Source organism: Anomaloglossus baeobatrachus, chromosome 12 (assembly GCF_048569485.1).
Source record: "Anomaloglossus baeobatrachus isolate aAnoBae1 chromosome 12, aAnoBae1.hap1, whole genome shotgun sequence".
In the NCBI taxonomy this organism is placed as follows: Eukaryota; Metazoa; Chordata; class Amphibia; order Anura; family Aromobatidae; genus Anomaloglossus; species Anomaloglossus baeobatrachus.
The window spans coordinates 63,709,737-63,722,281 of record NC_134364.1 but is presented as its reverse complement, the minus strand read 5'-3'; the positions used below and the strand labels follow the sequence as shown (position 1 = coordinate 63,722,281).

Here is a 12,545-nt window from a genome sequence, read left to right as displayed (position 1 = left end):
GGCAGCTACTTAATTACCTCTCCATTGAAGTTAATGTACCTGAACCAAGAAATCTGAGCATGGAAGTTTACGGGGAGAAAAGAAGGGAATTTTGTTTACTTACCGTAAATTCCTTTTCTTCTAGCTCCTATTGGGAGACCCAGACAATTGGGTGTACAGCTTCTGCCTCCGGAGGCCACACAAAGTATTACACTTTAAAAAGTGTAACCCCTCCCCTCTGCCTATACACCCTCCCGTGGACCACAGGCTCCTCAGTTTTGGTGCAAAAGCAGGAAGGAGAAGACTTATAAATTGGTCTAAGGTAAATTCAATCCGAAGGATGTTCGGTGAACTGAAAACCATGAATCAAACGAACAATTCATCTTGAACAACATGTGTACACAAAAGAACAACCAGCCCAAAGGGCACAGGGGCGGGTGCTGGGTCTCCCAATAGGAGCTAGAAGAAAAGGAATTTACGGTAAGTAAACAAAATTCCCTTTTTCTTTGTCGCTCCATTGGGAGACCCAGACAATTGGGACGTCCAAGAGCAGTCCCTGGGTGGGTAAAAGAATACCTCAATAAAAAAGAGCCGAAAAAACGGCCCCCTCTTACAGGTGGACAACCGCCGCCTAAAGGACTCGCCTACCTAGACTGGCGTCTGCCGAAGCATAGGTATGCACTTGATAGTGTTTCGTGAAAGTGTGCAGACTAGACCACGTCGCTGCCTGACACACCTGCTGAGCCGTAGCCCGGTGCCGCAATGCCCAGGACGCACCCACGGCTCTGGTAGAATGGGCTTTCAGCCCTGAAGGAAGCGGAAGCCCAGAAGAACGGTAGGCTTCGAAAATCGGTTCCTTGATCCACCGAGCCAAGGTTGACTTGGAAGCCTGCGAACCCTTACGCTGGCCAGCGACAAGGACAAAGAGCGCATCTGAACGACGCAGGGGCGCCGTGCGAGACACGTAGAGCCGGAGTGCTCTCACAAGATCCAAAGAGTGCAAATCTTTTTCACACTGGTGAATTGGATTAGGGCAAAATGAAGGCAAGGAGATATCCTGATTTAGATGAAAAGGGGATACCCACCTTAGGGAGAAATTCCGGGACCGGACGCAGAACCACCTTATCCTGGTGAAACACCAGGAAGGGGGCTTTGCATGACAGCGCTGCTAGCTCAGACACTCTCCGAAGTGATGTGACTGCCACTAGAAAGGCCACCTTTTGCGAAAGACGTGATAGAGAGGCATCCCGCAGCGGCTCGAAAGGTGGTTTCTGAAGAGCCGTTAGCACCCTGTTAAGATCCCAGGGTTCCAGCGGCCGCTTGTAAGGTGGGACTATGTGGCAAACTCCCTGCAGGAACGTGCGGACCTGCGGAAGCCTGGCTAGGCGCTTTTGAAAAAATACGGAGAGCGCCGATACTTGGCCCTTGAGAGAGCCAAGTGACAAACCCTTGTCCATTCCGGATTGAAGGAATGAAAGAAAAGTGGGTAAGGCATACGGCCATGGAGTAAAACCGTTATTAGCACACCAGGATAGGAAGATTTGCCAAGACCTATAATAGATCTTGGCGGACGTAGGCTTCCTGGCCTGTCTCATGGTGGCAATGACATCCTGAGATAACCCTGAAGACGCTAGGAGCCAGGACTCAATGGCCACACAGTCAGGTTGAGGGCCACAGAATTCAGATGGAAAAACGGGCCTTGTGACAGCAAGTCTGGGCGGTCTGGAAGCGCCCACACAGTTGACCCACCGTGAGATGCCACAGATCCGGGTACCACGACCGCCTCGGCCAGTCTGGAGCGACGAGAATGGCGCGACGGCAGTCGGACCTGATCTTGCGTAACACTCTGGGCAGCATCGCCAGAGGAGGAAACACATAAGGCAGTCGAAACTGCGACCAATCCTGAACTAACGCGTCCGCCGCCAGAGCTCTGTGATCCTGAGACCGTGCCATGAATACCGGGACCTTGTTGTTGTGCCGTGACGCCATGAGATCGACGTCCGGCGTTCCCCAGCGGCGACAGATCTCTCGAAACACGTCTGGGTGCAGAGACCATTCCCCCGCATCCATGCCCTGACGACTGAGAAAATCTGCTTCCCAGTTTTCTACGCCCGGGATGTGAACTGCGGAGATGGTGGAGGCTGTGGCTTCCACCCACTGCAGAATCCGTCGGACTTCCTGGAAGGCTTGACGACTGCGAGTGCCGCCTTGGTGGTTGATGTATGCGACGGCAGTGGCGTTGTCCGACTGGATACGGATCTGCCTGCCCTCCAGCCACCAATGAAAAGCCAATAGTGAATGATGGTGAAGGAGACGGCATTGGTGGTTAGCGGTCGGTAAGCCACACCGGTCACCCGGTGCTGGTCCCCCTAGGGTTCCGGAATATATATATAATATATATATATATAATTCCGGAACCCTAGGGGGACCAGCACCGGGTGACCGGTGTGGCTTACCGACCGCTAACAAGCGGAGAGTGTCCTCCAGATTCCCCGGAGCTGCAGAGCTGTTCACTGAGAATCCTCCACCGGCAGAATGCCAAAAAATGGCTGCCGGAGCACTCAGGGGAGGAGTGGAGCCGTGGGCGGCGCCAGGAAAGTGCGGGAATCTGGGGTCCCCACAGTGATCAGTGAGGGGGGAGGAAAACATGCAGGATGCTCCAGCCCTCACATCCGACGTCAGGTCGGTAATCCCGCCCTTACCCCTGACAGGCAGGCCCGGGGGCGGGATTTTTGCGACTAGGCCGCGATGAAGCCGGGGACTAAATTTGAGACCGCGCCCGACAAGCAGGCACGGTCGGCGCGGAAGTCCACCGGCCTTCTCATTCAGCAGCTGCCGCGGCTTCCGGAAAGAAGGTACGCTCCCTGCACAGTCCCCAATGGGGACACAGAGTACCTTTGAGTTGCAGAGCCCGGTCCCTGAGGTTGAAGAGGCTCCGGTCCGGCAGGTTCCCACAGGGGCTGCGGAGGGAGCACGGTCCCAGTAAATGGATGACCGCTTAGGATCCCACTTCTCCCAGAGCCGCTAAGGGATGGTGAAGGAGACGGCATGTGGCTCCAGCCTCTGTACCCGCAATGGGTACTTCAACTTTAACACCGCCGACGTAGTGGGGTGAGAAGGGAACATGCCGGGGGCCCCGTGGGTGTCCTCTTTTCTTCCAACCGACATAACTAAGTATGAGAATGCATGAGTGGATGTGTGCCTCCTTCCACACAAAGCATAAAAACTGAGGAGCCCGTGATCCACGGGAGGGTGTATAGGCAGAGGGGAGGGGATACACTTTTTAAAGTGTAATACTTTGTGTGGCCTCCAGAGGCAGAAGCTATACACCCAATTGTCTGGGTCTCCCAATGGAGCGACAAAGAAATATCTCATATTATGAATTTATGAGCACAAACTGTACTCAGGCCGGGGAAAGCATGAGGCGTAAACTTTCATTGCATGAGGCCACTAATCAATCACATGCAAGTCAAAGGGTCCCTCTGGCCTCTGACACGTATGTGTCTGCCCTATGCAGAAGGCCACAACACCCATCACACATACAACAGTTTATTGTTTTGTTTTTTTTGTTCCCCAATAATGGACAGATGCCACGTCGTCATTCCAAAGTTAGCTTCTAAGTCTACAGACAGTGGAGCATGAAATAAAAATATGGACATAAACCCTGCTGTAACTAAATAAAAGTATTATAGTATGTTTTGACATATGGTAAATTTTAATACTAGAGAGTGTTTGGTACCATCCCGATTTGGGTACACTTGGTAGCGGTGGGATGGCTTTACGCTTTACCCTATGTTTATTTAAATGCATTATGCTTTTAGTTCGATACAGCAGAGCATACGTCCATATTATTTCCATTTTTTGGTTTTCTGTCTTATGGCCAGTGTGCACATGCGCTTATATGCATGTATTCCAACTCCTGCTCCAGCTCATTTTTTTGGTCAGTGGAAAACGTGCATTTATCCAAGGGGTTGTCTGGTCAAATAAAATTGAGGCATTCTGCTTAGGCCTCATGCAGAAACCCCAAACAGAACAAGTCCCCATTATAATCTATGATGCTATTCAAGCCTCCATTTTTTTTTCTGACAGCAAAAAATAAAACAAAACGGGCCAATCCAAGTCTATGGCTCCGGATGGCATCCATGTGCCGTCAGTATTTAACACTGCAAGCATAGTAGAAGCTTTGTAATTTACTTAAAAGGGAACCTGTCACCAGATTTTTCCCTATTAAACTAAAAGAATCCCCTTCTGCAGCTCCTGGGCTGCATCTTATGAAGGTGCACCTTGGCCCTGACTCCCCTTTCAGACCCCAAATATAACATTATAAAACTTAGCCCTTAAATATGCCAATTACCTTGGTTAGCCAGATGGCATGCTCATTTTCTGCTCCTGTTCCTCCTCCTGCCGCTGATCGCCATCCTCCTTCCTTGATTGACAGGATGACGCCCTCCGTCATCATCCTCGTCGCATTTTCCAATCTCGCGCCTCTACAGTTCGGTGAGCTTGTGCAGGCGCAGTTCGCTCTGCCATATCACGGGCAGAGCAGAAAACATAGTTGCCATAGCTCGCGCCGGTGAGCTAAATGCGCAGGCGCGAGATTATGGGCGGGTACGAGCATGGCGCTGGTGAGGTCGGCGCTGTGCATGAATCACCAGTGCCATGCTCACACCCGCCCATAATCTCGCGCCTGTGCATTTAGCACACCGGCGCAAGCGAGGGCAGCTGTTTTCTGCTCTGCCCGCAATATGACAGAGAGAACTGCACCTGCGCGAGCCGACCTATCTGCACAGGTGCGAGATTTGAAAATGTGATGGAGGATGTCTGAGGGCGTCATCCCGTCAATCAAAAAAGGAGGAGGACGGCGATCAGCGGCGGGAGGGGGGGGATAAAGGAGCACGCCCATCTGGCCAACCAAGGTAATTAGCATACCTAACAGCCAAGTTTTATAAAGTTATATTTGGGGTCTGGAAGGGGAGTCAGGGCCAAGGTGCACCTTTACAGAATACAGAATGCAATTTAGTTTAATAGGTAAAAATCTGGTGACAGGTTCCCTTTAACCATACACTAATGACATTTGTAATATTTGCTCTGCGTACGAGAAAACACACGGACATCTGAATGAGGCCTAAGGCTATGTGCCCACAAGAGCCTGTTTGTGCGGATTTTGCTGCGAATTTTTCTGGATTTTCCAGATAAATCCGCAGGTTTTAGCATGTACAGGCACTCCCCATGTTATCCTATGGGACATGGGGAGTGCTGTGTCCACGCTGCGGAAAGTGCGGCCGCCGAACATGCAGGTACGAGCTCATTCAGGAATTAATTTCTCTCATCCAACTGCTATTTTCCTGGATAGAACTTGTACATATAATAGTCTATGGGTTAGTCCACACATCTGATTCCCCCCCCCCACCCCCAGATCAATATTACATGCCTAGACAATCCCTATAAACAGCTGCATGCAGCCATAGAAATCAGTGAGCTCAGAGTGTATCATATAACACTTCTTGAATTACTTACCCTCTCAAAGTGTTAGCCGTTTCCGGGTCAGCAGGATCTAAAGTTTCCTTTAAAAACTGTAGGTAATGTATCCAAAGGTCAACACTTAAGGTAACAGCCTGAATTCCTCTACGATAAACCTACGCAGCAAGATAAAAGAGAGAAAAATACGCCAAGGGCAATGATACATTTCTCGTCCCAGGAGAATGGCTTGTATCCGGTCAACCTTACAAAAAGGCTAAATATTTGGAATTGCAGTGAAAATCTGCCATTACCATAGAAGTGGAGGTGGGATAGAACATGGCTTATGTTCTGAGCTCCACTTGCAGTGTCTTGATCTTCAGTGTGCAGCTGTATTCTTAGCAGGAGCTGAGGGCTGGCTTTGGGGTACAGACCATACGGCACAGACCCGTTAGATTCTCATTCACGGCGTCTGACCACAAATTCAATAAACAAGTAGCAAAATGTAAACCAGCAAAAAAATAAAAAATTAAAAATTAAACTAAGCCACCACACAACGAATGACAGAAAGCCCTGCCCTACTTGTTAAGCTGCAGTGTAATATTGGCTTGCACTGCACAGCTTGACAAACTGTGGAGATTTAAGGCACCTGTCAACAAAGAAAGGAGATATTAGGACAAATGTCACGCTTAGTGACAAATGCTGTAGTATTAATCCTGTTTTGACCTTACACAGGGGGGCCCAGCGCAGGCCCAAAGCCAATGTCCAGTCTTCTGCCTAATATGTCTACAAAATATCGTAATTACCTCATCGGCCTCCATGACATTATTGCTCCGCTTTTCCAGATCAGCGTACTTCTTCCAGTAGCCATAACAATACGGATAACGAGCCAGGAACATATCAAACACTCTCCGAGCAGAAAATATGTGATTCTAGATAGAAGACAAAAAGGCTTAATCAGGTTGTACCAAGGTCTATTTTTTTTTTGCCTAGACAGTTTGACCTTATATTTATGTAGTAGTTCCCTCTGGCTACACAAGCGCCACACATCATTCCTTTATTCTGGGATCACAGCAGAAAGACCCCCACAAAATAGAAAAATTCTTAGAAATATGTAATCACTTCCAATGGAAACCCAACAGTAAGAATGTACCTAGGAAACCCCAGGTCATTCATGATAAAGTAGGGAAACAATTCCAACTGTACCTAGTCAGCTGTAATCTGGGGCTTCGTTGTGCCAAATCACGTTTTGAGCCTTTAATTTTAAGAAAATTCGACTTGCATGTCAAATGCTCTCCTCTGCAGGTGCCGCCCCTATATGATTGACAGTGAATAAGCGGGGGGGGATGGGGTGACACTGATTTGGGGAAATGAAGAGGCGCGGTGGACCACAAGTGCACCAATAGCCTAATTTGCATGGGTTTAAAACAAATTTTGGTGCAACAGAGCCCCATATAATGACTTAACAGCAGTCGATAGAAATAGGTTTCCTTGCCCTATGCTACAGCACCTCAGATTTTCCAGGTACTCTATAAGGTAGGGCACACAACCAGGGCTGTGGAGTCGGAGTTCACTTTGGTGGAGTCTGTATAAAATGGACCAACTCCTAAAATATATAATAAATTGGTGCGGAATATTTTTTCATAGGAATTTGGGAAAGTTATGAATGTCCTATAAATGTCTGTTCTATTCCTGATCTAAGACTACATTCACACACAGCACTTTTGCTACGTTTTTTGAGGATATGTTTTTCAGCTTTTTAAAAAACTGCATCACCTGAAAGGTTTTTGAGCTAATAATGTTTTCAATAGCAAAAGCAGATTAGAAAACGCCACAAACTGACTGCTCATTCTCTGTGAGGATCCTCACAAAACGCTGTGTCTGAATGTCCTATCTTTTCACCCATTGCCTTTGATGGATGCCAGAGTCACCGCATTTCACTGAATTATTTTGCCATCAATGTACGATATGTTTGTGACAAGAAAGAAATTGTTACCAAGTCACTGGCAGTAAAAGACACTAAATCACAGCAGCCAGTTTCTCCAGGCCTTAGTGGAAAAAGTTCTGCAAGATTAGGAACACAAAAATACAAGTCATAACCGAATAAGATACTGAGAGAACCAAGGCCCAACAGGGTGGGTGCTGTGTCCCCCAATGATGGCTAAGAGAAAACGATTTTACGGTGAGTACACAAAAATCAGTTTTTCTGACGCCTCATTGGGGGACACAGGACCATGGGACTTCCTAAAGCAGTCCATAGGTGGGAAAAATAAAAGAAGACAACACAACCCAAGGACTAGGAACCAGTCCCAGACAGCCTGGAGCGCCTACTGAGAGAGGTGCTCTACTGCCGTTTGCAGAATTTTCCTACCCAGATTTGCCGCAGTTGAAACCTGGGTATGGACTCTGTAATGCTTTGAAAATGTATGTAGGCTAGACCAGGTCACAACCTTACACACCTGTTCCACTGAAGCCTGATGCCGAATGGCCCACGAAGCGCCAACTGCTCGCGTGGAATGAGCCCGCAGCCCACTAGGAATGGGCTTGAGTAGCAAGCGGTAGACTTCCTGGATCGCAGAACGAATCCAGCGAGCCAGAGTCGCTTTTGAAGCTGCCTGTCCCTTCTTAGGCCCCTCAGGAATGACAAAAAGGAAGGCAGAATAATGTCCTTGTTCAAATGAAACGGGGTAGGAACCCTTTGGAAGAAAATCCGGAGGGGGGGGGGGGGGGGTTAACCAACTTGTCCTGGTGAAAGATCAGAAAAGGCTCGCAGCAAGAGAGAGTGCTGCCAGCTCCGAAGCCCGTCTGATGGATGTAATTGCCACCAGTAATGTTACATTCCAGGACAGAAGAGCAAGGGAGGATTCCTTGAGAGGTTCAAAGGGAGACCTCTGGAGACCATCCAGAACGAGATTGAGGTCCCATGGGTCCAGCGGCCGTTTGTACAGGGGAACTAGATGGGAAAACGCCCTGGAGGAAGGTCTTGACTTGCGTTTTTTAAGCCAGGCGGCATTGGTAGAAGATTGATAGCGCTGAGACCTGCCCTTTAAGGGAACGGAGAGCCAACCCCGCTTGCAAGCCAGACTGTAGAAAGTCCAGAATTCTGGGGATGGCCAGAGGCATAGGCTGGACGTTAGTTTCCCAGCACCATGAAAGGAAGATTTTCCACGTATGGTGGTAAATGCGGGATGAAGCAGGCTTTCGGGCGCTGATCATGGTGGAAATAACCGCGGGGGAGAATCCCGCTCTTGTTAATACCCAGGTCTCAATGGCCATGCCGTCAGCTTCAGGGCTCTGGAGTTCTGATGGGAAATGGGCCCTTGGGTCAGCAAGTCTGGGATGTCTGGAAGGCGCCACGGTGCGTCTGTGAGCATTTGTACTAATTCGGCGTACCAGGGGCGCCTGGGCCAGTCCGGTGCTATCAGTATCACCGGGACTCCCTCTGCCTTGATCTTCCTGATTACCCGTGGCAGCAGGGGTAGAGGTGGAAATATGTAAGGCAGGCAGAAGTGGTGCCAGGAGCAGACTAGAGCATCCGCGCCGATGGATTGCGGGTCGCGTGACCTGGCTATGAACGCAGGTACCTTTGCGTTCAACCTTGAGGCCATTAGGTCCACGTCTGGTGTGCCCCAGCGAGTGCAGATGTGTAGAAACACTTCTGGGTGGAGAGACCATTCTCCGGCGGCCAGGCCTTGGCGACTTAGAAAGTCTGCTGCCCAGTTCTCTACCCCCGGTATGTGTACCGCTGATACCACTGACCCCGTCGATTCGGACCAGCTGAGGATCTTGTGGGCCTCGAGATAAGCCGCTTTGCTGCGGGTGCCCCCATGCTGATTGATATAGGCTACAGCTGTCGCATTGTCCGATTGGACTCGAATCTGACGACCCGCTAGCAGAGGGCAGAACGCCCTGAGCGAGAGGAAGATCGCGCGGAGTTCCAGGATGTTTATGAGTAGGGGAGACTCCTGGGGCGTCCAACGTCCTTGAGCAGTGTGGTGTCGGTACACTGCACCCCAGCCTAGGAGGCTGGCGTCCGTGGTCATGACCAGCCAGTTCACTGGTAGAAAAGATCTCCCCTTCGATAGGGATGAGGGCCGAAGCCACCAGCGGAGTGTATACCTGACTGAAGGCGTCAGGTGAAGATGTTTGTCCAGGGAAAAGGGGCTCTTGTCCCAGGCAGCTAGAAGGGCTAGCTGCAGTGGGCGGAGGTGCAGTTGAGCAAAATGTACTGCCTCCATAGCCGCCACCGTCCTGCCGAGCACTTTCATGCTGAATTGAATGGAGCGAGACGGAGAACGTAGAAGGCAGCGTACCGCTCATTGAAGAGCGATCGCCTTGTCCTGAGGGAGAAAGATCAAGCCCCGACGGGTGTCCAGGGACATACCCAGGAAGGTGATGGATCGTGCTGGGACCGTGGATGATTTGTCCAGATTCACTAGCCACCCTAAGCGGGAAAGGGTGTCCACAGTGATCTGTACGCTGGTTGAGCAGTCGCGGAAGGAGGGGGCCTTGATGAGGAGGTCATCCAAGTAAGGGAGAACGACTACTCCCCTGGCGTGAAGGACGCTCATGGCAGCCGCCATGACTTTGGTGAAGACCCTTGGTGCGGTGGCAAGGCCGAAGGGTAGGGCTACGAATTGAAAATGGGAATCCTGAACTGCGAAGCGGAGGAACTTTTGGTGATCTGGAGCGATGGGTATGTGCAGTTACGTTTCCTTGATATCCATGGAAGCGAGGAATTCCCCTCCGACCATGGATGCAATAATGGACCTTAGGGACTCCATTCTGAATCTCCGTACGTGCACATGTTTGTTCAGGTGTTTGAGGTCCAGAATGGGTCGAAGTTACCCATCCTTTTTGGGGACCATAAAAAGGTTGGAATAAAAACCCCTGAACTTCTCGTCGTCCGGGACGGGAATTATCACTCCTGCTGTTTGGAGCGAGTGGATTGCTGAGAAAAAGGCCTTGCGTCGTTTTCGAGTCTTTGGGGGGTTTGAGAGAAGGAACCGACTCGGGACTCTGGTCCGAAATTCTGTGTCGTAACCGGAAGACACAAGGTCTTGCACCCATTTGTCGTCTGAGGCGGCAGCCCAGATGTGTTGAAAGAGCCGCAGTCGACCTCCTACAATGAGTGTGTCTTCCGGGGCGCCAAAGGAGTCATGAGGGGGGAGAACGTTGTGGCAGAGTCTCCCTAGTCCTGGACTGTTTCGGTCTAGGCTGCCATGACGAAGTGGGTTTCGGGGAAAGCTGAGAAGGTCGGTCCCTGCGTAGTCCGCGGCTAGTGGCGGGGGCAGAGCGGGATATCGACCAACCAAATGAGTACCGAAAGGAGCGGAACGAGGACTGTGGACGTCTGGTGAAGGTCGTCCTGGGCTTCAGCTGGGGAAGGGAGGTACTTTTTCCTCCCGTGGCGTCAGAAATGAGCTTGTCCAGACGTTCGCCAAACAACCAGTCTGAAAAAAAGGGAAGGCCCGTGAGAGACTTCTTGGAGGCAGAGTCCGCTCGCCATTGTCGGAGCCAGAGAGCTCTACGGATGGCTATGGTATTTGAGGCGACAAAAGCTGCACAGGTAGCAGCATCAATGGAGGCCTGCATGAGGTACTCCGCCGCAGCGGCAATTTGAGCTGTTTCCTCTGTGATGGTATGAGGGAACTGGGATTCCTCAAGCGAAGTGTTAAGGGATTCTGCCCAGACCGAGATCGCCTTTGCGACCCACACAGAGGCAAAGGAGGGCGAGAGGGAGGAACCTGCAGCCTCAAAAGGCAGAACGGGCGAGGTGCTCCACCTGTCTGTCTGTCGGGTCCTTGATAGAGGAACCATCGGGTAAAGACAGGAGCGTCTTTGTGGCAAGGCGGGAGACCGAGGGGGGGGGGAGGAGGGTCGACCGAGGGAGGATCGGCCCAGCCCTTAGGGGCAGGTGAGGCAAAAGGGTACCGGGTCTCCATGAGTTTACGGTTACCGAAGCGCCTGTCAGGCTTCTCCCTTTGCATTGTGAGGATATCCTGAAACTCTGGGTGATCAGCGAAAACCTTTTGGGGGTTTCCTTGCCCTCTTAAAGGAGATTACATGGTCAGTGGTAGTGGATGGGGGATCCTCCACATGCAGAGTTTGGTTGATTGCTGCTATAAGGGAGTCTATTGCAGTTTGATCATCTGGGGAGGGTGAAACCAAGGAATCCTCTTGGTATAAACAGCATTCTCCCTCCTCCAGCTCTTCAGAAGCCGTGGAGCGCGTGGGAGAGCCTGCCCTGTGTGTTCCCGAGGGAGAGCCATGGGGGCCATGAGAGTGCTGGAGACACCCGGCCGTGTGCTCTTTTTCTGATCCCTGTAACCGGTGGAGCATGGGCCCGGATTACCTCAGAAGGACCCTCCATAGGGGTATCCTCAGGCTGCGTTCCATCCAGGGACCCAGAAGGGTGTGGAGGACGACATTGCATAGCCAGCACCAGGTTCTGTGACAGTTTTTCCATGGATTGGGACAGAGACTCTGCCCATTCCGGTGGGCTGGGAGCCCTAGGCTCTGGGCTGACTGTTGTGGCGGTGGTGGCGGGGGGGCTTGGGCTATAGGGGTGTTGAGGAGAGCCATAAAATGAAATACTTAATTAACCTCTGGACATAGAGCATTGTGGGAAATATGTCGATTTGTCTTACATAATTCAGGTTTCAGATCATATGCATGACACAGATATAAAGGTGGCTGCCATTGCCTGTTTCTCCACACCTTGCCTGGAATGCAAGGAATGTCCAGATGAAAGAAGATACCATATAAGGGAAGATCCCTGGTCAAGCTGGAAATCACAGACCAAACCATCAGCATGGATGCACCAGATGACGTCCCTCCCATCGTCATGGTTTCGTCCACTGGAGTCAGACCTGCCCATCAACAGCAACACGGATCTCCCCATTGGCTAGCCCATGAACTGTCCCACTAAATATGCATATCTGAACTTGTGTACGCCCCTAGCCTATATCAAGAGGACGCACGAGTCTCTCTGTCTGTTTGGTGCCATTTTCTACTGTGACCAAGAAGAGATTACACATCCGACTGTGTCTGGTGTGGATTCTTTTATGCATGCACTTGGCCCATATCAATTCGGCCAGGCAGTAGGC

At 50.7% G+C, this 12,545-nt stretch overlaps 1 protein-coding gene across 1 annotated transcript in view; it reads right to left on the bottom strand.

The window, feature by feature from the left end:
* PRPF39 (pre-mRNA processing factor 39) overlaps positions 1 to 12,545 on the bottom strand; it is a 169,675-nt gene that overhangs the window by 134,829 nt on the left and 22,301 nt on the right. The window contains exons 3-4 of the mRNA XM_075331092.1: positions 6,243 to 6,368; positions 5,497 to 5,615 (exon numbers count right to left, since the gene is read on the bottom strand). Of these exons, the coding sequence (XP_075187207.1) occupies positions 5,497 to 5,615; positions 6,243 to 6,368 (245 nt within the window). The remainder of the gene's footprint in view (positions 1 to 5,496; positions 5,616 to 6,242; positions 6,369 to 12,545) is intronic.